General features: G+C 39.8%; 1 protein-coding gene and 1 long non-coding RNA gene across 2 annotated transcripts in view; one reads left to right on the plus strand and one right to left on the minus strand.

Annotated features, from left to right (window-relative positions):
- Positions 1–1,174: 1,174 nt before the first annotated feature.
- The window catches only part of DCP1A (decapping mRNA 1A), a 33,484-nt gene continuing 8,121 nt past the window's right edge, over positions 1,175–26,537 (plus strand). The window contains exons 1-7 of the mRNA XM_068157800.1: positions 1,175–1,335; positions 2,339–2,379; positions 4,070–4,197; positions 11,617–11,683; positions 16,627–16,765; positions 19,630–19,749; positions 23,515–24,279. Of these exons, the coding sequence (XP_068013901.1) occupies positions 1,201–1,335; positions 2,339–2,379; positions 4,070–4,197; positions 11,617–11,683; positions 16,627–16,765; positions 19,630–19,749; positions 23,515–24,279 (1,395 nt within the window). The 5' untranslated portion in view covers positions 1,175–1,200. The remainder of the gene's footprint in view (positions 1,336–2,338; positions 2,380–4,069; positions 4,198–11,616; positions 11,684–16,626; positions 16,766–19,629; positions 19,750–23,514; positions 24,280–26,537) is intronic.
- The window catches only part of LOC137450855 (uncharacterized), a 33,435-nt gene continuing 14,675 nt past the window's right edge, over positions 7,778–26,537 (minus strand). Inside the window, exon 3 of the long non-coding RNA XR_010989665.1 lies at positions 7,778–7,909. This is a non-coding gene — a long non-coding RNA (uncharacterized lncRNA). The remainder of the gene's footprint in view (positions 7,910–26,537) is intronic.

The raw sequence follows: 26,537 nt of genomic DNA on the forward strand, positions 1-26,537 counted from the left end.
CACATAGAACAGTTGATATATTTACTGCATCTGAGAAAAATAAAGTATTTAATTCTAAATTTCTTTAAAACTATTGAAAATCCGACATCCCACTGCAGACTGTTAAATATTCAGGTACCAAATAATGATGAATACATGAACGAACAACATCACCTCCTAAGTACTGGAATTCCTCCAGCCTGTTACCCTGTTATCTCACTCTGTATGCCAGTCTGCGGTAAACTCAGAAGCCTTTGTATTACTGTCAGGAAATAAATATATACATATATATTTTAAACGACCTCTTACAGTGTAAGCAATACACAGATCTTTGGCTTGATCTCTTCCATTCAAACAGAAGCTATTTTTCTTCTCTTCATACGACATGCTCAAGCGGATGAAGAACTGGGGAGTGGGGCTGGTTAGCATGGCGATAGGATCCCTTCTTCAACAAAGGGCCAAAAGTCCTTTCCTTACAGCATTGTGCGAGCCGAGCCCGAGTATCATGCCTGATAAACCTCCTGGATGGAGCTACAGCTGGCTGAAACTCAGGGGGGCGGCAGGGGAGTGACATCTCTGCTCGGCAGAGTATGGTGATGGTAGGTGTCTGCCGACACTTGGCCGCACGGGAGCGTGGAGGCCATGGCTCATCTATGCCAGCTCCGACGGGGGCTTGGCCAAACCTTGCAGCTGGTGGTGGCACAGCCACCGCAGCCGCCCATCGCCCGCTCCGCCGGCACCCGCAGCACCGGGGGACACGCCGCAGCCTGCCAACTACGCATCAGGTCGAATCCCACGAAGCTGGTTTTCCGCCCCTCCGCTGCCCTGTGGCTCACAACCTTGTGCCACAAGGCCACCAATCCCTCCACGGCGGCGGCGTGTGAACGGCAAACCCCAGCCTTGGGTCACGCGTGGCACCAGGGACTAGGGACTGCGTCGGGCACAGCCGGTGCCCAAACCCCACGGCCCAGCAAGGCGTCGGGCACAGGAGCTGCGAGGCCAGGGCAGGGAGCTGTGGTTTCCGAGGTGGCTGGAAAAGTCTCGCTGCTCCAAGCTGGCGGGGCCGGCTGCCGCCTGGGCGCAGCCCTGGCGGGGCCCTAACTGCGGCACGGAACGGCAGGCGCGGCGCTCGGCGTTCCGGCCGGCGGCAGGGACGGGTGCGCCGGTGACACCGCACGGCTGCTTCTTGCCCTCCCCCGCGAGTGGCTGCCGGGAGCCAAGATGGAGTCGGTGAGCAGAGCGGGGCAGGAGATCAGCTTGGCGGCTCTGAAGCAGCATGACCCATATATCACCAGCATCGCCGACGTGACCGGCCAGGTAGCGCTCTACAGCTTCAGCCCGAAGGCCAACGAGTGGGTAAGTCCAGGGGAGGCGGCCTGGTGCTGCCCACGCCGCGCTCCGCTGGCCCGTGCCCTCGCCAGAGAAGCCGCCTGGCTCGGCGCCGCCGCACGGGGCCCTGGCGAGGGCTGCTCCCCGCCGAGGGGAGGTTTGGGGTTTCGGTGCCATCTCCCCTTGGAGGTGACGTCCTCGGCAGGGCGCTGGTGCCGGAGGGAAGGGAAACCTATGCTGGGGCATGAGCAGGCACAGCGTCATTCGCCTGCTCGGGGTGGCGGTGCCCGAAAGAAGCTGGGGGGGCCCAGATTTCTTTTGCTGGGTTGTCTACTTTTATTTATTTATATATACACCCCCACACACCCCCTAAATTGTAATCGGTTGTTACTTGTGCGTCTTGAACCAAGGCGTAATTCAGGAGGAGTGGGGTTTGAGAAATGTTAGTGTTCGTCATTGCATTAAAATGTAGGGGATTTTCTTGGCTACCAGTTTTAATACAAAACTGGAAGAATTCAAATATGCCGAACTTCAGATTGCCGAAAGCAGCGCTGGAGCTGCACACAGCTCTCTCTGCTTGCATGGTAAAGTTCGCTCTGAACACCGAACAGAAACAGAGCCACGGTTCATAGTTGCATTGGTTTGGTTTTGGCTATGCTGGCATTGCTGTCCTGTAAGGCACTTACTGTGAGACATTCTGTCAGGTATGTGCAGACTGAGGGACTGTAGTACGTGTTTAAGGAATTGTGAGAAAGCCTCTCAGGCTTAGAAAGGTTGTGAAATATTGTATGTCACATCATCAGAGTGGTATACAGAGTTGTTTATGTTTGGGTTTTTTTTTTTCATCTTTCTAAGAAAAAAAAGAAGAAAAGAGGTAGTTTCTGAAAGTAAGAGACATGTTTAGACCTATGGTGTCAAGCCTCATGGAAAGACAAGGGTATTGCAAATCTCTGGAATTAAAATGCTGTGCAAAAGCTACATAGCTGTGTGAACAGGCACATCTCTTAAATACAACTTCTGTCTTTTGTAGGAGAAAACTGACATAGAAGGGACCTTATTTGTGTACAAAAGGTAAGGCTTGTTTGGGTTTGGTTTTCTGGGGAGGGTGGAGGGACGTGTATCTTGCTTCCTGAAGAAGCAGACCTCCAGTGGCATCATAGCCATCACATCAACTCATAGTTACATATTTGTCCAGCTGTTAATGTTTGTGTATTCACTTGAAAAGAATAAACTCTGCACATAAGTAAATAACTCTGTCAAAAGCACCTAATAGTACTGCTGAAAAGTCATTAAAGGTGATAAACATTGCATATGTACCCACATGAAACCTAGTTTATCAAGCTTGTTTCCTTAATCCAGTAGCATTGGTTAAATGTTGAGTCTTCCATTGTCTCCTAAAATACAGAGAAGTTTATTATGAAAACAATCCTGATGACTTATTAAATAATCTGCCCTAACTTACTGTTAAAAAATGGCAGAAGTCTTTGTAAATGACAAAGCTGCCCCAAAAACTGAAGATCTGCTAGTGTATGGTTTTTGGAGTTACTTGATTTCCTCATCAATACTGTGCAAAGAAATTTGCAGCTGTATGGAACAGGGGAAAGAGGTTGTGGGGAGAACCAGCACAGAACACCCATCATGGACTTACTTTTTAAATTACAGACAAGTAACAAAATCTAGCAATGAAATAACACTGTGCTGAATCCAGTAAATATCAATAATGGATCTTGAAATAGACTCTCAAAGACCAGGTCATTAAAATATTCTATCCTAGCACTGTCAAGAGATACTAGTAACCAGTTCTTTGCTTTAGCTTCTGTCTTGGAAATACTTAGTATAGGAAAGACAAGTGAACTAAACCCCAAAAAACAAAGCAAAAAGCTTCCAGGCAACTTGTGATGGTAAGGGTTGTTTGTGCCCTTCTTAGAAGCTGGCAAGAGATTCTGTAGGTGATAATTGGTAAAGATGGCCACGTTGTTGCAAGAATATTAATACCCAGGAGCTGGTTAGAGCTCAGTTTTACTCTGCCTTCATCACATTGCTTACAGGGACAGTTGAGTATGCTGACATGACATTCATGCAGCAAGACTAAACAGGTCTGAAACTATCTTGAATTTCCAGTGCTTGCTTGCTTGATGTTTCCTTCTCCCACCTGGTATCTAACAAAAATCTGGAGAATAGAAGTTTCAGAATTGTGTTCCTCTGTGAAGCACAATTTGATATATTCTTTGAGCTTTCAGGGTTAAGTCTTTATTTTAAGAGAGTCCCTTTAGGAAGAAATTACTGCTTAGGATTCCCCTCTAAATGTATTTCATGTTGTTTAAGCTTACAGCCTTTTTAACTGCCATAGCTGCCTCCAGTAAGGTAAATGTTGCTCTCTAAGTGCTTTGATTTTATTTATGTTTATTTCTCCTCTAGTGCAGGATTCTAAAATGCCTCAAAAACTATCATAGGTGAAATGTTGAATGCATTTGTATTTTAATCCTGCATCTGCCCTAGGGTTTTTTAATAGATTATTTTTTGAGGCATATCTTTGATTCAGCAGATCAGGAATACAGAACTGTAATTTTAATCCTGATGCCAGTTGGAGACAAGTGGAATACTACATTGAAATTAGTTGGCATGCCAAGGAATGGAATAACTGTGGGAGCTTCACCTAATAAAGCAATGGAGATTTGAAGATTGATTCATAACCATTTCAGAAAATCATGTACCTTGATCAAGATACTAATCCTTGTCTTTGTTTTAATTGCAACAATAGGTCAGCTTCGCCTTACCATGGTTTTACGATAGTGAATCGACTGAACATGCACAACCTGGTTGAACCAGTAAACAAAGATTTAGAGTTCCAGCTCCATGAACCTTTTCTTCTCTACAGAAATGCTAGCTGTGAGTATTCTTTCTTTAATCCATATAAACTTCTGATTACTATGAGGTGTGTGTAATGTAATGGGACAGGTTCCAATGAAGTATCCAGTGATCTAGCACTGTTTACAGTGTTGGATTTACTTAAATCCTCAATAAAAAGAGGATATACTAAGAAAGAAGAATATTGCTATATTCTTTTTAATTAATGGCCTGATAGGTTTAATCTAAACCTATACACAGTGCTATAGCATCAATAAAAACTGTGGAAGAATAATGAAGATTGATAGATTTTGAAAGTATTTAACACCAAGAATAGGTGAGCTTCAGAGTCCCAGTGCACTGTGTTCCAATGACACAATAGAAGTCCTGTGTTACTCCAAGAGCTCAAAGTGTAAGTTATGTAGCCCTTAGAGGAAGAGGGAGTATATGTGTACATGAAATTTACATTGGGTTAAGGAGATAATAAAAGGCATCATACAGAGCAGAGGGTCTTCGTGATACAAAGGTGGTATTTCACACCCTCTTCTCTAAGTGAAGGTCTTTAAACTAGTTTGGGGATGTCTACTGACAGGCTGTCTTTACTGAATTACTTGGAGAACTTGTGCTATCTGGATATAGTAATTCTTCAACTCCATGTCTTCTTCCTATCAGAATGTCCCCTTGAATTACAAATAGGAACCCTGCTTTGGCTATATTTTGGTGTACCTAAAAGAGCAGTCAAATGCTAATCCTTTCCTGTTTCCCCCTTGGAAAGCCTCTAGGATCTCTAGGCAGTAGGATAGACTCTACTATGGTGACAAAGAGCAGATGAAAGGAGGTGGTCTCCACTGTTTTAAGTGTTAGCACTCCTCCTTCTGTAAGTCTTATCAAGAGGGAAGAGTCAAAACTTGTCAGTAAGTTGAGAAGTCTAGGAAGTTAGGGAAGTAAATGACTCGTTTAGAAGGAAGAGAAGCTGTAGATGGTGGTGAGGATAGAATGGCTGGTGATATGGCAGTAGAGGAAAGACGTAATGGTGAAGTCAGTGACATGAGGAAAGCAGGAGGTTGATTCATTTGTTTGTTGGAACTGCTGATATTATCAGGAAGCAGGAACTGCTGTGGAACTACTGTGGCATGTGCTAGTGGGAGTGGCTAAGGATCACTTAAAGTAAGAAATCAAAAAGGTAGGCTGTGTGTGAGTTCTTTAGAAATCCCTAAAGCTAATTATATGCCTTTCTGTCATTGATGAAAGCTCTCCTTTTCCTGTGGGACATTATTGTGTAAGATCTGTGGGAGGTTCATGGGAGTTAGGATAGAGATGACATAGAAAAGAATGTGAAGGAAATTCTTACAGAGGTGAACAGGGAAAATATTATAGACTGGATGTGGGAACTAACTGCGTTCTGAAGTGATGTGAAGGTGCTTTTGTTTTGTGGGGTGGTTTTTCTCTTATCTTTCTAGTTGTAATTTTGGCCAGATCAGAGGATTCTTGTGGAAGTTCTTTTAATGTGGAATGTTGTCCACGTCTCAGCTACCTTCTGTCATGGATATCTTTGGTTTTGTGGCACTAATTCAAACAGGAGTTTTAAGCCAGTGGTTAGTGTAATGTGTACCTCTACGAGCTTAGTATGGCGTATCCCTAAGGAATTAATGTGAAGCTCTTCTGAGATCCTTAAATTACTGGAAGAGGATAGGTTGTGCAAGGGAAAACTACCTCATTTTACAGAGTGCTGGTAATAGCTTTCTTGTATAGTGTGGGGTTTTTGGTGGTTTGGGGGTTTTTCTGTTTGTTTTTTTCTTGGTGGGTTTTGTGTGGTTTTTTGTTTGTGTGTGTACCCTGATTGAGGACATCCACTGTGATCACTAGAAACTCTTAAGTTGTCCTGCTAAGACTGATGAACTTTTGAACTGGTGGTTCTATTTCCTTACCTTAAAGATGAGGAATAGTTCAAACTAACTGATTAAAACCTAAATTGATGTCTATTAATACTGCTGTTTGGCAGAGACAAACATATTCTGTGCCTGTATATTTGCATTGTAACAGGATCCATGTCAAATCATGGTTTACCCTTCCCCCAACAAGGTGTTGTAGTAGTAGTAGAACACGATCAAAGCAAAGTTATGCTGCCACATATTCAGGGAAGGTTTCATGTCAGCAGTCTTTACAACTGAAAATGGCCTTACTGTTTTAGAAACAGTATTTGGTCTTGACTTAAAAAGATAACAAGGGCAAAGTCTGTCATGTATACCAGATCAGACTCCTGGCAGTCTGATGGCATGAGAGATGTTCTATCAAGTGACATCCTCCAGTCTATGCAGAGCTGCTAAGAAGTTCTACGAGTAACTTTGCAAGCAGTATGTAAACATTGTTTGTGCTTGGCTGGAGGCTGTAAGGGAGCTTTACCTCTCAAGCTAGATCATAGCATTTTGGTGAGTTATACCATTCTGTTATTATTTGACTTGTTCAAGTACTTGGTTTTAATATACAGTGGAATTTGTTTGCTGTATATCAGAACTTTACTTTTAAGCTGTAGACATGAGATCCTTTATAGATTTTGCTCAAAGGCTTTTTCATAGTCCCAGAATAAGACTAGGTAATTGCTCCCTTATGGGGAAAGGAGACTTGACTTATCTTTCATAGTTGATGGGGAGTTTCTCCCTGTTTGTTCAGGGTGGGATCTGCAGGAGTATTTCATGGCTGTTCTGGAAGGAGGACAGAGAAGTGATACAGTGCCTTTCTTATGTCTACCTTTTGTTGTGTTCACTGAACGAAATAGAAGACATTTGAGTCAATTAGTTATTTGTTATTCTAGAGATGCTTGTTCCTCCAGAAAATAATCCTATTAAATGTTTTAGCTGTTAATGGGGATATCATTCCCAGCTCCAGAAGTTTGTTTTTCCCTCCGAATCATTTTGTCTACATGATATAGTTCAAGCTCCAAAAGAGTACCTCAGCATTTTGAGAAAGGGTATGTTTAAAAGTTGTATAATGCTGCCTGGAAACTTACACCATTATTCATGAGGCATCAGATCCTAAAGTAAAAATGACAGGGGATGTGACTGATGATAAGCTGTGCAACGTTATACCAGTGACAGTGGTACATAGAACAAAAAGGTATTCTACTTTTTGTTGAGAACTAAAGAAAGCAAGTGTCTCCAAATAGGAACAAATCAAGGCATTACCAAAATAAAATTGTTTGACTGAATGTCACATTTTTAAATTTGGAACTCCTCTTAAAAGGTCGAATTGTTCACATTATGCTTCATACTTAATGTGCTATTTAGTGTTTAATCTGGAATATGTATGCAAGGTTCATTTGATCTATGTCTTGCTTTCCCTCTGTATGTATGCATATTCTTAAGAGTATTCAGAGTATTTGTTTATGAAGCTCTGAATCTGACTTTTTAAAAGGATTTTCAGCTTTCTTCCTCTTATCTGTAATTTATGAAAAATATTTTAGACTAGGTGTAAAAAAATGAATGCAGTTCTGGCAATAACAGCAATAATAGTCCAGTCTGAAAGATGAGTACTGTCAGTCTGCAACAGGAGACTTTGGAGCTGATAGTTTCCTTAACAGAGGAAAAATTAGTCAAAGTTTTAAACAATGGCTGTCTTACCTCTGAAAGTCTTCCAGAAGGAGTCTTCTTTCTCATTTATAACTTTCCCTCTGTATTGGTGATGTCGGTCATGATTAAAAGGCTTTTTAATCCAAGCTAGTTCACTTGGGAGGTCAGGCAGATTGATTTCCATTGTGCTGAAAAGAGAGATGCTAAGCATGAAACTCGGGGACTGAAATGAATGGTCCTTGTTTGTTGTGGGGGGTTTTGTTGAGATTTTTTTTTTCTTGCTTGCTTGCTTCTTAATTGTGTCCAAGAGTAAGAGTCAGTAATTTCATCTTTACGTGGAGAACTCAGTTACCAAGTGCTGTCTTCTGGGTTTGTTGTATTAGCATTACGTAAACAAACTTGAATTCAGCACAGCAAAAGCAAAATGAGTTGCATTATTTCAAACAGCTTTTAAAATTCTTTGAAAGAGCTTCTGGCTGGTTTCAAACAGGGCATCTTTTAGTAGCAAGGAAAGTCCTTGTTACCAGCTTTGCTCCCGGCTGGCAGTGCACTAAGTATATAACATATCTCTGATTGCTGAAGCTAAATGGCTCCAGCAAGCGTATTAACCCAGTGGTTTAGTCTGAGATAAGAAAGGAGCCTGTTCTTGATACCTTTGTAGCAGAAGCAGCAATGTGAGCTGGGGGGAGGGGAGGAACCATCAAAAGCTGTTAAGATGTTCTAAAAATATGTTCCTTGACCTGAAAGATGCCACTTTAACTGGAAGGGGGGTTCCATGCTGGTTCAGTGTTGGAAAGCAGTAGTCCTTCTTGCTGCACACCATACTTTAACAGCCTGACGAAGTATGGCGTTAGATACTCACAACAATAAGGAAGGGAGGGATGTTTTTATTAATTCTAATGATACATAAATCTATGTGGCAGGCTAGTATTTAAATTGAGGAGGAGATGCATAGTGAATGAGGAGTGTCAGTGAAAAAGGTATTAGAACAGTTTGAGGAGAGTTGGCATTTCATCTAAACCTTAATACTGAAAAATAAGAGCTTTGAGAGATTGCTTTATGTGCTTTTTCTTAAGGTGTATTTGAATTGTAAAGTGATTCATATGCCATATGCACACGATGCACGTATGTGCTTTTCTTCATGGGAGTAATACTGGGTTAAGTTGGGTTTTGTGATTACCTTGTAGCATGGGTTTCAAAACTCTGTTCAGAGAGAGTTTGAAAGGTCAGTGTCCTCCACTTGCAGTTGTTCTGCTTCATTGTATAGCAACATCTAAATTTGCACTGTAAAATGAAACTTTTCTCTCTTCTGTCATCTCTTCTCACTACTTAAGGTAACTTTTGAACAGGTTTACTTTTTGAATGAGATGACGCAGAAATGGCTGACGCGCTTGAGGCTTAAGACTGTGTCTGGAATCTCTGAAACTGGCAGTACTGCTGACTCCCATGTACACTTCTGGCATGGCAGTCTCTGGCTACAGTCTCATGAACATTTTGACAGTTTGCCTTAGTGTGCTGCCCAGCATTCAGTGTCGAAAAAGCTGAATGAAAAGGGTTGAACTAGATGGAGAAATGAGAAATGAGTCACATCATTTAGTGATGACTTCTGGATGAAACTCTTATAAGAGCTGAAGTAGAATGATGTACTATAGAACTATTAGAACTATAAACATTCAGCTAATGTTTATACTGGGTGTAGTAGAAAGATCACAGGCTTGAACTGGGAAGTACCAACTCTGTTTTTATTAAAGGGTTTTCATAGCTGAAGTTGCATGCATTTAAGAAATATCAAATACAGTAATGTAGTTGGGACACACACCTACACTTGTGGGGCAGGGGAGCTGAACTGGTAGGATGAGTCCTCTCTTGAAGCGAAAGGTGAACATTCTAGCCTATTGGACCATGTGTAAGTTAATGCCCAAGTTTACTTGTTCATAATCTGCTTTACATCTTCGTAATACTGGTAGTATTTTGAAGTGACTCCCTGTGATTGCTTGCCAGTAGTACAAAGTGGAATAAAGCCCGATGCACTGTACAGCAAACTGAGATTTGAATCTACTTCTGGTCATCTTGTGTAGACCCATTTCTGGCAGAATTGTGTGTGACTTTAATCATTTGTTGCATTAAGATGTATTATGAGTTTCATATCTTCATTTCTTCAGCAAGTATGCTTTTGAAGGAGGGTTTTTTTCTGTTGGCAGTTTGATAATGAATTCAGGGAAGCGAAGGAGCTTTTCTTCAGTGCTACAATATTCTACATGACTGAAGTAGCTCAAACTGGAAACTTACCGGTTTCTAGGCAGCAGAAAATCCAATTGTATTTAGTATATATCTCATAAAGATTTGGCACATGTATGAAATGCTTTTTTAAATTGGCTTGTGTCTTTTATAAGAAGAAGGTTCTTTAAATTATTCTTTCTTGATTTCATTTCTGTTACTTCTGTAGCTTCTAAAGAAACTAAACACCCAAATAAACATAGATGGGTTTTAATTAAAGAAACCCCAAAAATGGCAGAGGAGAGCTTCACTTGCTCTGAAAAGACTGTTAGAGAAATGAGGTACAGGCTTGGCGTCTTGACGGTCCGAGGTGAACGCAGGATAACTGGAAGGCCTAGGAGAAGGGTTTGGGAAATAATTGCCCTCTTTGCCATGGCTTGACATACTTTTGAGTAGGCTTTGGTTGAGATTGCTTTTTTGAGGTGGGAAAAATGGTGGTGGGGGGGGAGGGAAAGATTTTACTTTGAAGTAAAAATCTGTATCTCGCTGCAAAAGGTTATATATTTTTGTGTGGGTTTTTTTTGTTTTTGTTCTGTTTGGGTTTTTTAACATTCCTTTGCTTTCAGCCCTCTTTTTGTAATCACTTCATCATTTCATTAAAACATTGGCATGAACTGAATTGTAAAGATGAGTTTTAAAAGGCTAGAAGTGTCTTTTCTTGAATTATTTTATTGGTAACATACATATATAAAGTGTTCATTTGCCTTCAGTCTACTTGCATACTATGCAAATATAATAGGTGAACCAAGAATTAAAATAACCTGCTTAAAGGGTTGGGTTAAATACAATTCTGAAAAGAGTTGTTCAGATGTGTGGTGTTGGTACAACTGTAGGGGACAGTGAGGAGAGGAGTAGATGTGTGGGTAAAAATGGCCGCTTTGAAGTGGGGCTGATGAAGAAATAGTACTTGGCACTACTGATAAAGATTCTCCCTCTGATGGAGTATCTTTTAGCTCAGTGATAAAGCTTTCTGCCAGGTTTCAGTGGAATTTTAGTTATTCTGAAAGCTGGGATGGGGTTTAGTATCTTGTGAAGCCAGAACCCTTTTGCTCTCATTGCTTTGTCTTTGATACCTTCAGTTAAGGCTTAGTATGAATCTGTCTAGTTGTAGGCTGCTCCATGAACGCCATAGTATGATTGGAGCTTTGGTACTGCCACCTTCCAGAGCCTCTGACTGAACTCTTAATACTGGAATTCAACCTTTAATTTTTTTGCTGAGCTTCAGAAATTGACAGATTTTAAAATTAGGAATAGTAAAGTCAGTGATGCAAAACATTACACCTTGCAACTGTAGCGGGAAGGTATCTGTTAGTTAAAACTTCATTTTCCTACCACTTTTATTTGCAAACAGTATAAACATTTGGAAGTTCTTGCATTGAATCAGACTGAAGTTGTAGCTGTGTTTGCACACGTGCAATTTCTGAGTGCTTTATAAATAGCAGTCTGTTGTACAGAGACTATTTGAATAGAAAGTGATGATAATTCATCCATTGCAGATCTAATGGACTGTGGGGGGTTTGTTGAGTTGTTGATGTTCATTGTTTTTCCTGTTGATTTGATGTCTTTTTTTATAACTATTGCCTTACACTTGCTTTTTCTTTTCCCCCTTGTTTTCAAGTGTCAATTTACAGTATATGGTTTTATGACAAGAATGACTGTCACCGAATAGCAAAACTCATGGCTAAGTAAGTATTGTGCTCTTATTACTCTATTTTATGCAGTCCAGAAAAAAATAAACTAATATACTGAGCATGCTTTGACTTTTTTCCTCTCCTCTTAAATAGAAAAATACACTATTCCTCTGGTACCAGTTTTTGAAGTAATCAGAGCTTTTCTTTCCAAAACCCCAAACCTACAGCATTAACATTTTTCCCCAGCCGTGTTGGACTTCTTGCTGTTACTTGGTTTGTGTAAACGTAAGGGATTAACTGAAATAGAAGGATTAATGGAAAACAGTTGTGTGACACTGACTCTCAGAAACTGCTTCCAAAACAAATAACAAAATACCTGTTCCCTCACCTCTTTACAAACAGAGCATCAAAAGGCCTTTCCTCGTAATGCACCTTTTAATTTAAAGCCATGAATAATGTTGAAGTGGGAGACAGAGCTGAATCTTTCAGACTCTACTGTGTTGTTACTCTGTCATGCATAGCTACACTGCAGATCTAAGTCTCATACAGCAAAACTCGAGTTCATTTGGTATTAAACTAGTCTAGTCACTCCAGCACCAATCACAAGCTATAGATACTTCAGGGATCTTTAAAAGTGTAGTCATGTAACAGACCAGCCTTGCCATGACAAGGCACTCCATGAAGTTTTTTGCTGCATTCTGTAATATTCTGGAAATAACTGTAGCCCAGGAGGCTCCTTCAAAGACAGTCTGGGAACAGTATAAGCTTTGTTGTCTTCTCCTTTGTAAACTGCCATGGTCTGCCTTTTCTTGGATCCCTGATGTCCATGTTGCAGCTCTATTAAAACACAGGCAGAAGTGCCAAAGTTGGTGTTACTGCTTCACCCCATTTATGGTGCAGAGACTCAGTCTCTTGTGATTGTAGCATCTCAGCATCCTAGAATGTTTCTGAGAATATAAAGTATTTTGTAAGGTCAAGAAACTAAGATATATTTTTGAAATGTTGGCATTTTTTTATCATGTGGATTGGTTGTGGGTTAAAAGTATCTGAAACCAAAATGAGAGTTAATGCATCAGGCAGATTTTGGGGGACATATATCGAGCTTTGTTACTTCAAACTTATGCACGTGAATCCAGAGAAATCAAATGTGTACATAAAAAGATTTATTGATTGGATTTTGACAGAATACAGACAGTTACATTTTGCTGACCTGGCTAGGACCTCACTTTAGTATGATTTTTAATCTTTGGTGCCACTAACTTGGTCAAAAAAAGTATAAGTGATCTTAGTATTGCCAGTAGTAAGTCTTTTGTTATCTGAGTGCTTTTTTCTGTCAAGTCTTTCTTCATTTTTAGATATTGCAATGTCCAAATATTTCTGGTTCCTTTGTGTATAGGTTTGGGGGTTCCAAAAGTATTGGCAGAAGCCATTTCTATACTGAGAAAGTTATTTAGTGCAAATGTATTTGCTTGTATTTGTTGAAAAAGCATTGTAGAATGAAATCACACTTCCCATGGTACCACATGCCTTACAGCTTCTGAGAATCGAAGGAGTCATATTAGTGAAAGTGAAGGCATTCTAGATGCATACTGCTGTAGGATGGAAAAGCTGTGCTTCTGAGGTGGCTGTTATAACCTTGATGAGAAGCAGAGTGATGCAGTTTTGTTGATTATAGTTTTGTTTCCACAAACATCAAGCTTTTTTTCCCCTCTAAATGGGTAGAAGGCAGTCTGAAGGAAAGTAACAATCCTGATACTTCTCTCTGGCTCTCTATACCAAAGAGGCTACAACTGCAGGAATTATTTCATCCTGGGATGAAAGATGTTTTTAAGAAAATACTTAATATATATATGCAAAATATTGATATTCTCTAACTAAAAAATAAAAGATTCTTAGAGAAGGAAAGTTTCATTTCAGGGTGTGATAGCAACATTTTGAAATCAGTATTTACATTGTCTTTCAAGAGTATTAACTTTGTTCTGCAATTTTTTGTGTCTGGAAACTTGGATTTACAATCTTTAGGTGCTGGATTTTGCTTTACCACTGATAGGAAAAAGTACTGCCTTTATAGTACCTCAGTGCTTCAAAAACATAACCATAAAAGGTTCCAAGGAGATTTGCATTCTCATTCCTGCTGTTTGACTTGACCTTATTGTGCCAGACTGAATTAGCAAGACTGCAGGTCATCTACTTATGTATTGGTGGCTTATCTTTCAAAAGAAAAGTAAATTAGTGTTTGTAGGCTTTGTAATCACAGGCTTCACTTCTCACCTTCTTTCTCTCTTGTTTTCCCCCCTGCCTTTCCACTCTCCCCCTTTTGCAAGGTTGTGCCAGGTACATTTTCAATGCTATAACTGCAGATCATCTTAAACAGTCACAGCAGCTAGTGTATCCCTGAAGGAATGTGTGCCTCTTGCACTGATATAATGGAAAGGAACAGCAGGCCTTGCTTAAAAAAGATTTAATCCTGGATTGCCTACAGAGCATGTTCATGTACAGATCTGCATCAGTTTACCTTTTTTTCCCAGCAGAGTATTTAGTTTGCAGAATATTTTTTTAAATTTTATTTTTAATTCTAGAATTTTCTGAAGCAAAAAGCTTAAGTTTGGGTCCTCAAACTTAACACCAGGAGGAATTAATTTCGGTCAAGCTAAAATGCTTTTGTGTAAGTGAGCTTTCTAGAAGACAGAAACTAAGGGGTTTCAAATGGCTTTTGAAACTATGGCACTCTGACATGTAAATGTGTAGGGGTTTCGTTTTTAGGCTAATTTATAGATTTGCTTTACTCTGTTGCTTGTTGACTGGTTCACCAGGAAGACCTAAACTGGCTTCTGAGATACAGGCAGCAAACTAGCAGTGGGAGAGTCTCCCAGAGAATTCTGCAGGTTTACTCTTTCATGTTTACCCCATTGCCACCTGCAGAATGTAGCCTGTACAAGGCAGAAGATGGAGGAAGAGCTGTTAGACAGTTACTTACATGATAAAATAATTTGAGTTTTTAAAGGAAAAAGATAGAAGCTTTAAAACTCTAATGAACACTTCATCATGGACAGTAGAAAACTACTGTTAACTGGTTTTGAGAAATCTGTGTGAAACACTTCTCTGAAATAGCTGTGCTCCTTGAAGATACCTTGCTGTGAGACCAGTTAGTACTAGTGTAGTGGGAAGATGTTATATTGAAACCTTCTGGACCAACTAGTTCAAGAGCAGAAGACCTTTATACTAAAGCCTTAGATTCACCTGTCAGGCAGCAGAAGTATGACTCCCAACAGTCCAGAATTTTTCTTTGAACCTATTTATTTTTGCTGATACAGTTATGCTGACACTTAAAGTCTCAGCAAAGTATTTGGGTTCTTTTTACTTTGCCCTTTCTCATTCCTAGCTCTGGAGCTGAGTTTAGATAGGTCCTAAGTCAGGACTGTATGACCATGTGGGGTGCTAGAACAAATTGTTCTCTCAGGGTGTCACCATAGAAACAGTTGTACAGTATTGAGCTGCCTCATCCAAATGAGCACATGCTGCAGTTCTTAGAAATTGTCAGAGTGTAGATTGGCCTCCCTCTTCTGAGCTAGGTTTGCAGGTGAATGCTTGCTTACAGAGAAAGCTTTACTAATGAGAGGCTGGTTCAGTAAGCAGCTGGGATGATTAAAACTTTTCAAAGTAATTTTGAAAGCAGCATTGACTTATTAAACAGCCAAATCTAACCTTTCTTCACATAAACACCACTCATCTCTAACAAAGGTGCTTGGCTGCTAGGAAACTAGGAAGAAACTACCAGCTGTTTGTTTTTTTCCTCAGAAATGGCATATGAATATCTACTTACTCTGCAGTCTATAAAGTCTAGAGTTTGTCCTGAATCCTAACTGACCCAAAGAAACTGGAGGCTAGAATGATTGATACTTTCTGTGATTGTTATGATGGCACCTCTTGGCTCCCCCATCAGCCATTGGATCCACAGCATGAGAGTTCTCAAGTGACATGCCAGCTCCAGAGCTCTGCCCTGTTTACAGTGCTGGGGTTTTTTCTTAACGTATTTGATTAATGCAGGCTTAAAAAAGAAGGGATTACAGGCTGGGGTGTGTTTATTTCAAGAGGATAAGCTTTAGCGCATTGCCCAGCCATGTATATCTTGTGAACTGCATATGGATTAGGAGTACATGCTGCCCTTGCTTTTATTAATGAAACATACCAAGTACACCTCATCTTCTTGCATATCCTAACTGCCTTTTAAACTGAAGTCTTTTTGATACTGAAGCAAGTAGGGATGGAGTAGAAGTCATGAATGAACTGTGGGTACCAAAGGCCAGAGGAAAAGATGTGCTGTAGGTCTGCAGGTATTTAGAATGACCACAGAGCAGCTACAGGTGGACATGGTTTGCCCTTTTGTCCACTGCTTTAAGTGGGGGAATAAGGGGTGACTTGCCCTAAGTCTTCTTGAAGACTGACTTCAGAGACATCTTGTGTGAGCCAGCTCTCTTTTTTTTTTTCCCCCCACTCTCTGTGTTTTGTTGTAGATAAGGCTCACCTTATCATAAATCACCTTACCATAAATTAGAACTGTTTCATATTTGCTTTTGTTGAATAGCATGGCTAAATACAGAAAAAAATGTGTTAGGAAGTAAAGAATAACAAATGTATATTACAGTCTGTGATATAATACATGTGTTCACTGTATAACACATACTTGAATGCCCACATATTTTATTGCAAAAATGTCTAAATATGACAAGTCTTACAGGAGTTTTGTTTACTGTAGGGAGTCTTTGTGAAAGACAGAGCAATGCCCTGTGTATCAGAGCTAAACTGTACAGACCACTTGACAGTTTAACTTGTATAAACCTTGTAGCAAATGAGAATTTGTGTATCTTTGGTCAGCTCTGTGTTAGATTTTATTCTTGCAGAACAAAACATGCTAGTATGCCAGCAGTAAACTTGACTCTTTTTGCAAGATTTTAACTCTATATAAAATGTTAAAGTACTGTTTTTTTCCTTTCCAGAGTGGTAGAACAAGAAGCTCAGAGATCGCAGCAAGTTTCCCAGGACAGAAAAAGTCCCAGCAGAACCAATGGCTGCAACGAAAGCAGGCCCATTGACATCCTGGAAATGCTTAGTAAAGCCAAGGATGAATATGAACGAGTAAGAAAACATCTTTTTTGCTTCTTGGGAGCAAATAAAAACACTTTTTTCACTTCTGAGTAAGGGTCTTAGGACATCATGTAGAGTCTACTGAAACAGCATACACTATGATTTGTGAGAGAAAAATGAGACTAAATTGTCCTGTTCAATGTTACTCTAAACCCAAGATGGCAAGGCAGTGCAGACCCATAATGTAATGGGTCTGTATATTCTTAGTTTTGAATTGCCACTTACAGGGTGGGGGGGTAAAATTTGGAAACATACCTGGAGATGCAGACACAACAAAATATTTTTCTGAAATAGGTGTATGGGCTACATAATCTCAGTGTTTATCTACTGTCTTGTTTTGTGGGAGTGTTTCCAAAGGAAATGTGAACTAATAGGCATAGGTAACCCTGCAAAACATGCCCATAAACATGTTTGGCTTTGTGATCTTGAAATTCCATTATTGTAAATGTATTCCACTTTGGTTTTTCAGTTCTTTTCCTTTGTGCTGAAATTCTCTGCAGGATGTCTGCTACAATTTATGACATAATCGAGAGCATTCATTGAGCTCTACAATAATTGACCTGTTGACTAATATAATGGAAGCCCAGAAAATTTGTGAACTGTGCAGTGACTTGGAGAGAAGGGGCGGGGGGGAGGGGGGGATTTTCATGTTGCATTAATTAATAAGTTTTACTTCTATAATTACCTTAGATGGCAACTGTTTGCCTATTTTTTTTCATTATTTTTCTCTTTTAAGATTGATCTAGAAACTAGTTTTTAACACATCAGCTGTGCTTTGTTTAAAGAGCAGGCATTTTCTGCTGTTGTTTCAGTAGCCTTGTTTTCAGAGTGATGTCTTGTGCCCTCTTTCAGGTATACTATGTTAGGAAACAGTCTCAGATTTCAGGCAAAAGAGGTTGAATACTGGTTGTGTGGTCCAACTTCAAATGTAGCTTGATAGACCCATTTTACAGTTTCTGCTGCTGTTAGAAAATTGTTGTTGGGAATAGCAAATCAAAATTGTACCCAACAGCATCTGCCTCTTCTTAGTTTTGTGGTGTTAGAGAAGAGGGAGTCAGTCCACCTGTAGTCTCTATGAAACATTTTTAGCAGCTGTTCTGAAGCATCCTGGATGAAGCTCTGTAGACAAAATACTGCTAAACAGGCAGTTTCCTTTTTGTGTGTGTGAACTGTAAACTGAATCTGTTGAACATAATCCCATAGACTGCTATAATTGTAGTGGTGTAGAAGTTGCCAGGTAAACAGAACTGAGCAACGTTGGTTGTGTTTCAAGCAAACGTCTTTGGAGAACGTTACGTTGGCAATAGTACTCTGGCCTGTTAATTCTGGAACTCTGGTAGCCCAGGTGTGTCCATCTTAACAGGATTAAATAACTTGTTTTGAAGATGGCATCTCGAGAGACAGAGATCTTTGCTGTCTTAATTTTTCTTTTTATATTACTTATGGCAGTCAGTAATTATGCATGAATTTGTGTTTAGGAGCAGAAAGTACTTATCTGCCTGGTACATTCCAGATGGATCATACAGTAATCCTTGTGTGCAGCCCACATGAGATTGGCAGAGTGTCAGCATGAGAAGGGGGCAGAGAGAGTGAAAAAGAGATTTTTTTGAAGGTCTGAGTGATTTAATCTAGGATTCCAAATCAACTTAATCCTTCAAGTACTTGCTACATCAAGTGCGTATGTGAAAATGAATGAATTCTGAGATTATTTTTTTTTAATGAAGTGAATGGATGCTTTTTATAGTGTGGTGTTTTGTGCTGTGTTTCAGTGTGAGCATGGAAACGTACTGCACCTCATCCTCCACTGACAAAAAACTGTTCTTTGTCTGGCTTTTTGCAATCAGCAGGCATCCAGCATTTAAGGCACAAAGTTTTGACCCTCAAGTTAGTGGCTAAAAGTTGGAAAGATGAGAGAAGTTGTTTCTTTCCTGTCTCCCTAAACTGCAATATATATTGGTTTTGTATTTATTGCTTTCAACTGGAATTTGAAAACAAAAGAATAATAGAGATCAGATTGGGGGTGGGGGGTGGTTAACTTTTCACCAAAAAAAATCAACTCTCATTTTGCTGTGGCAGGTCACCACAGCAATTGTGTTGTGCTAATGTGCAGCTATGTCATGTGTATAAGGTGTAGTTTTCCAGTTGAAAGGTAGATTGTTGTAGAGTTGGGAGTTTTTCACTGGTCATTTTAACTGTAATACAATGCCTGTTTTCACTTCTGTGAACATTCTCTCTGTTATAATGCAGCTCTCCTCTTCATTTTCTGCCTTGTCCACAGAGAAACAAATTAACACCTCTGAAAATACTTAAATATGGTTAATTAAATCTGGTGGAAGTAAGTCAGTGAAAAGCTGTCTTGCCAGCCACTTAAAATTATTTCTGACAGGGTATTTATTCTAAGTCATTTCGAGTTGTGGTTCTTGATTTAATGAAGTAAAAGTATAGCAAACTTCCTCATTAGCTAACATAGATAAAGGATATGAAGAGCCTGTCCTTTTTATTATTATGTTCTTAATGAAAAAAGTATGAAGCCAGGATCTGGGAGTTTGTTTTGTTGAGGGTTTCTGTTGTTGTAGCTGTTCTTTGATTGTTTGTTTGCACTGGGTTTTTTGTTGTTGATGTTTCCCATTTAAATAGAGCAAAAGCTTTATGAATACATGCCAGATGGTGGATGTCTTGATGTGATTTTTATTTCCTAACACTTGTGAATTCCACAGTGTCTTACAAAAATCGATACTCTGTATTTCAGTCTGAAGTGCCATGTGAACAACATGGTAGTAGTGCTTAAGCATAAACTTAAAACTCATGTGTTTGTGTTAAGGAGGTTTGGTTTATTTTTGTGTTGTGTTTTTTAGAACCAGGTCAGTGATTTAAGTCTTACATCAAGTTCTGGAATGCAACAAAATGCAAACCCTCCAAAGCCAGAAAGCACGGAGCCTTCAGAACAAAAACCTTCATTACAAGTGCAAGAGCAGGTATGTTTCATCCAAACCTAAGTAAGATACTGGGGGGTTTTAAATAACTTGGGTTTGGTGCCAGATTTATTTTTTTTCTAAGAATACCTGCAGTGTTGTCATCTGAGTGTATTACCACTGTGAATAAACCACAGAGTATGAAGAGTTCTGGGATCCTAAGTTCTGTGTTTTGCCTTAACCTTTAGAGATACGAGGCTGTGTTCACGCTACTGTGAATATCCAAGGCTAACTTGGACTCTGGAAGAAGCCTGTGGTAAAGTGCTGTTGACTTGCAGAGCCAGCAAGCAAGAAAAAAAGTTACTTTGCCACATTATTGGACCGAATATGGTATCAGTCAGTTGTACACTGTGTTGCAGCTTCTCACACATGAACTTCTGGTCTCCTGTTGAATACATTTACATATACATCTGTGCGGCCTTCAGTAGTTACAGTCCTGCTAACTTAAATCAAGAGTGCCTTGCTAGACAAGAAATGGAAGACTGTAGCAGTCCTGTACAGCTCTTCAGGCATGGCAGCACAGCTGAAAATGCCTCTCCCACACGTCCATAGCTTGCACTCAAACTCAGCTTGTATGTTTGGTAATGGTATCAGTCAGCTTGGCTGATTCCTTCATATGTGGACTGTGGAAAAAGTGTATGAGGTTTTCTGTTGGTTTGCTTCAGGGGGTTTTGTTTTGTTGGGGGTAAGGGAGTAGTGGTTTGGGATTTTTTTTGCCTGTGTTAAGAACGTTTTGGCAGTATATCCATTCCTTTGCAGGAAGGGAAACACTGTTTTTAAAAAAATAAATAAATAAAAAATCAGTGTTAGGGGTTGCTGAAATTGTGGTATGCTAGCATTGAGATTTTACCTGAAAGGTTAGGCAAGTGTTAGACTGGATCAGCATGTATCCAAATACCTACAAATTCTGCAGCCTAGTGTTACTCCTATAATTTAATTATAAAGCACTCAAGAGAAAATAACCTCTGCTGGATGTAAATGTCTCTGAACATGGCACACTTACTTTGAAAGACTTCATCTGTCACTACAGAGGCTGGAATAGGTAGCAGTAGTTCAGTCTCTGGCCCCATTTCTAAAAAGCATTTCTACACAAGGCAGCTGTAGCTTCATACAAGACTTATTAGAGATAAATTTAGGGGAAAAAAAAACCAACAACAAACTGCAATAACTAAATTCCCTGCAGCACCCAAGGAATTGGGGCCTGCTCACAGTGCCACCCAGTGGGCATAGGTAACTAGTGTTTCTCCTCCACACACATCCCACTGAGGTAAGCTGCAAGGCTCCTGGCCTTGCCGTAGCTTACTGTTGCTTCTGGTGCAATAAACCATCGTGTCTGAAAAATGAAATGCCCAATGAAAATGTCTGCAACCTTGCACGTGGTACTTGTAAACAAAATAGTAGTAGTAGAAGTCATGCTTTCAGGTTATGGTTTGGGCAGCAGGAATTTCTTAAGGATGGGATAGTAACAGTTAATGAGTAAAAATGAGAGGTGGGGAGTCCTTAGGGATTATTAGCTATCATTGCCCTGCAACCCTCTCTGCAGTACCTCTGCTTTTGGATCAGTACAAGTGACAGCCTAACTTTTGGCAGCCAGCTCTACTCGCAGCAAGCCTGGTCTCAATACCTGGCAGCAGCATTGCCTGAGGCTTTGTTTTAGAAGAAGGTAGTTTCTTCTTGGTCACTCCATGTGGACTGTACAGTTGAAGTGCCCCACCTGACAGCACTTGGAGTTGCAGAGAAGTCAACTACCTAGTGAAGATAAAATTCTAACAAATTGTTCTTTAGTAGTAATTAAAGGGAAACAGTCAATGTATGGAACAGGTGACATGGCATACTTTTAATTCTGTTGAGCTATTTAAAAACTGGAGAGATACTGAGAGGGGGAAAAAAAGGGGTAACATAAGTGTCAATAAGCGTGTAAAGCTAGTTAACTGGGTGCAAATATATCACAAATGTGCTTATTCTTAATGGTGCTTTTACTAAGGTGGGCAACTGGAAGACTACTTGAAAATCATTCCATTTCAACTGTAAAAGTACATTTGTCACCTAATCATGCAAATTGGTGATCGGCAAAACTGAACCAGAATGCTGAAATTCGACTTCCTAGTGCCAGCTCTGACATCTAATTCATGTTTCAATATATCCAAAATGATTTCTGCAGAAATCCTGTCAGCAGCATTTCTGTTCTAGCAAGTAAAGCAATCATGTTGCCTTTGTGGAGCCCCTGCTAGTAAGGGTCTTGATAACACACTGAGTTGATGATATGATCAAAATATACTTCAGTGAGAGACGGGATAGAACAAAGATATGTTTTATATTTAAGGCTGGAAATGAACTTTATGTGTGAGACTGTTTCCACATAAGAGGCTAGTCTGACTTGGATCAGAGTGTTGCAGAGATACCTGTGTATTACTTGAAGATTGTGATGTATTACAATGTAATAAAGGAAAGCTTGTCAGTTTATCATTCTGAAGTGGAAAAAAGCCGAGTTTGAAATGAGATGCAAGAGTAATTTTTCTCTTTAATAGAATCTTTAGAGTTGAAGGACAGGTCTCCAGAACAGTAAGATCAGTGGAGAAAAGTAAGAACAACATTCTGGGAAGAATTTCTCACATAATGAACAAGGTTTATAAACAACAGAACATCTCAGCTGCAAAAGGAAAGTGTGCCTGACTTTAACACCATTGTCAGTAGGGGACAGAACTCAATGTGTTTCCAAGAGGATTTTGGGGCTTTTTTTTTTTTTAAGCTACTTGCATTACCATAACTTCACTACTCTTATCTGTGCTAGTAAAATTAGAGCTAGAACAGCAATGTCACAGTACAGTAGTTGTCATTGTAAAACAGCATCTTTGTTTAGACACTCCATCCAGATACACTGGAATTACGCTGCAGGCCATTCAGTCTTCTGAACAGAATGTTGCATTTTAGTGCAGCTGTTTTACATAACTTCTGGTCCTGTGCAACCTTCTTTCATCTTATCTTTTTTATTTTTTTAAATGGAAGAGAGAAAGAAACAACAGACAGGAAAATTTTGAGATTAAGGGTGCTAATAGCTGTTTCTCTTCTCTCAAGCAAAACACATTTTTAAATATCTTGTGCGAAATATGAAGAAAACACTATCCTTAAAATCACTTTTCCAACAGTGTCAGTGCTGTAGACTAGATGTATGTTTTTGGGAGAGCCTAAAAGAGACATTTTTCAAGGAGATACATATACATATGCTCAGGTTGATACAGATGCTTCTGTCTATTGCAACATCTTTTGCATTGTTTGTGAAAAGGGAGAGAAGAAGTGTCTAGGCATGTGTTGCTGGATCACTTGTGTGCTGCCCTCGGGTTTCTCCATGCCTTTCCCATTTTTTAGGCCATTTAATTACTTCCAATCTGTAGATTCTATGTGGATTTTGTTCAACATGTATGTTGTTCCCCACCAGCACCCTCCCAAAGTGCCTTCTGTAGTTAGGGCTGATTGGCAAGGCAGATGGCATCTCAATGACAGAATCCATATCCTTCACCCTTCTTAACTACTAGCACACAGTTCGTCCATAAAAGGCTGTAGAGGAGAAGCCTACACAGACAGAATATTCCTTGTACATTAAACTGATTTCAAAATTCCTGTAAATACAGCACACTTGATGTCCAAACTATATTTTGAATGCATTTGGCCTAGTTGTCTTTCATTGTTTTCTTGAAATTGTAATAGATGGTATGAGATGCACAGTGACATCCTTTCTAAACTGAAAATGAAAACTTCCTTTTCTTCTAGCCATTCCTGTCAAGGCAGAAGCATCTGACTTTGGAGGAACTCTTTGGAACCTCTGTACCAAAGGAACAGCCTACAGCTCCGTATCCCAATCCTGAGAGACTGGAGAAGTTGCAGATGGACACCTCTGCCAGAGAGCAGCACAGTTTGCTTTTGCCTTTTTCCTTTGACCAGTCAACAGTAATGCAGCAATCCCTAGGGAAGTCTGAAAGTCCCAGCGTTAAAAGCAGTGCCAATCCTTTGACTCGTCAGGAATGTCTAACACCTATGCTAATACCTCCAGCATCAGTCACCCAGCCTGATATCAAAAATGTTTCAAGCTATTCGGTTCGTTTAAGCCCTGTTCTTAATTCAGCCTCAGCAGTGGAAGCTGGCTCTGTTCAGATGCTTCCTGGCCTAAAACAAAACAACAGTATAATGCAAGTTATGCAGCAAGCTGCCAAGCAGATATCCCCACTAGTGAATCAGCCGCCATCTGAAGTGAACCACGCTCCACAAAACCTAATGGCTGGTCAAAGCCAGCTTATAGCACCCTTGACACCAACAAACACAGGAACTGTCTCAAATACATCCCATACAAGTGTTGATCTTCTTCAGAAACTCAGGTTGACCCCACAGCATGACCAAATGCAACAGCAGTCTCTCACTAAGACTTCCTTAACACCAAACATCTCTGCCTCGATTGGCCAACTTGCAACACCAGAAAGCTTCAAAGAATCTCACAGTAAGCCATCAGCCTTGAACAGCAAGATAATCTCTCCCCTTCAGGTATTCTGTGGGTTTTTATATCCATGAAGCTTTAGACTGTTTTTAAGACTACATGTATCTTGTTTTGGAAAATGTGCTGGTTTATATTAGCCTTTTTGAAATAATTAAGGACTTCACTGTGTGCTATTGATTGAATTGCTAACTTAGACATCCAATTCCATTAGTTTTATATCAGTAGCATCTGCTATCAGTGGCAGACCTGTCTGTAGAGGAGGTTTTTCAAGCTGTTGCTGTTACGGGATGATTAAGTCACAAAGAATTCATCTGTACTTGTATCAGAAAAATACTGTTAAGAACTGATGGTCTGAGATGGGACAGAAGGTTACAGACAGATCAGTGTTAGGAGAGTTGATGCAGTGGAAGTCTAGTCTGAACCTTCTTTGAAGGTACAAAATTGACAGTTTTTCATTTCTGGTTATTTTGCTTCAGATGTTTTGTACTCCTTAATTTTGACCCCCATTTGCTGGGGATATCTCTGAGCTATGTTAGGATATTGTTCACTATTCAGTAAAATGGATTATGAACTGATTTGTCTCATTGACCACCTTGGTTTGTTTTATCCCAGTATCTCTTACCCTTAAACTTTATTTTTTGGAGGAGAATCTACTGTCTTTTCCTTAATATAAGCCAAAGCAGTAAATTTGTTTGGAGAGACTGGGTGAAAATGTCACTGCTAGTTTAAAGTTAATGCATGTGGCTTTGTGTTATAAAGTAATTTCCATCAGTTAGTGTTGCTCTACTGTATAATTGGCTACCTCAGTAGTAAAGACACTGAGTTTGAGTTACTGGATTCTTTTGTTTGCCAAAGGGAGTAAATTCCTACAGTTCTCACCTCTGAGGTTATCCAAGCACTTCTCTTAATTTCGTTATGTTCTTAGATTATATTACTAGTTTAGTTACGTTTATGCAGACTAAGCCAGGGCTGTATCTTGGGTACTGTGATAATGCAAGAATAGAGAACACCAAACAACCCTTCTTACAGCTACATCTGCATTAATTTTCTAATGTCACTGGGTTTTAGCAAGATCTTTGGTAGCCCTGTATGGCTCAGCTACTACTCTTTGCTATGAATAAGGCAATGATTTACTCACAGGAGAGCTCATCAAAAAGAACTCCTCAGCCTGTAATTTGTCCTAACCATTATTTTTAAATACCCTATGTTTTTTAAGTATTGCTTTTCTGTCCTCAGAAGAGTTATCCTTGTCTTAATGTGCAAGAAATGGGTGTGTACTTACTGTGCTGTCTTTCCAATTACCTTATTTCTCATTTGCTGTTCCTGAACACTTTCAAGGAGGCTATCTGCTGTATGCTAGGATTATTTTAATATCAGTCAGCTTTTGGAGGCATTTAGACTGACGCATTTGTGAAGGCAGGAGGAGGTCCAAGTACAGCACTGAGCAGTTTTAGCAATCTAGTATTGAAAAAGTGCACATTGTGAGCAGTGCTTTTCTATTGTGTGCTACTAAACCTCAGTACAGATTTGACCGAGGATCGTGACATCTGAGTATATAGAAAAGCTGGCTGGGTTTATCCTTGACTGCCTTTATTCAACGTCTGCTCAATAGCCTTGGGAATTAGCTCTTCATATGCCAGTCTTACACTCAGCATGTCCACTGTGTTTACACATTTCCTTTAGACAGAATTCTCTGTAGCCCAAATTACACTCTCAAACTAGCAAAAGACTTCCTGACTCTTGCATAATTGGACATAAAAAATTTGATCTTGTGCTTGTTACCACTTCATAAAGCTATTTTTATTTTCATCATTATGGACTATCAATTCCCTGAGTGGGTTTTTTTTATTGCAGTTAAGTACTGTCTGTTGCAGAGAGCTGCTTCTTGCTCTGTGTTGCCAAGAGGTACTCCAAATGGCTGCAACAAGCCCTTCTTGTTCTGTGTTGCCAAGAGTGCTCCAAATGGCTGTCACAAGCCTTTCAAAGAATGCTATAGAATTTACTAAAGTACCTTCTCTACATGGCTCTTACTCTGTTTTCTAATGTTTTATAATACTTGAATTTTATTATATTATAGTCTTGAAATCTCACTAAAGAAATATCTGAGGGCTGATTGTAAAGGTGTAAAATACTTGTGAAGTTCTAGCAGGATATGCTGTATTCAGCTCTTTTGGTTTTGGGGGGGGGGGCTTTTTGGTTGGCTGGTTAGGGTTGTTTTTTTTTTGTTGGTGTGGGTTTTGTTTGTTATGGGTGTTTTGGTTGGGTTTTGGGGGCTGGTTGGGTTGTTTTTTTGTTTGATTTTGGG

Source organism: Melanerpes formicivorus, unplaced genomic scaffold (assembly GCF_026170545.1).
Source record: "Melanerpes formicivorus ecotype bairdi unplaced genomic scaffold, bMelFor1.0.p_v2 SCAF_38, whole genome shotgun sequence".
NCBI classification, from domain to species: domain Eukaryota; kingdom Metazoa; phylum Chordata; class Aves; order Piciformes; family Picidae; genus Melanerpes; species Melanerpes formicivorus.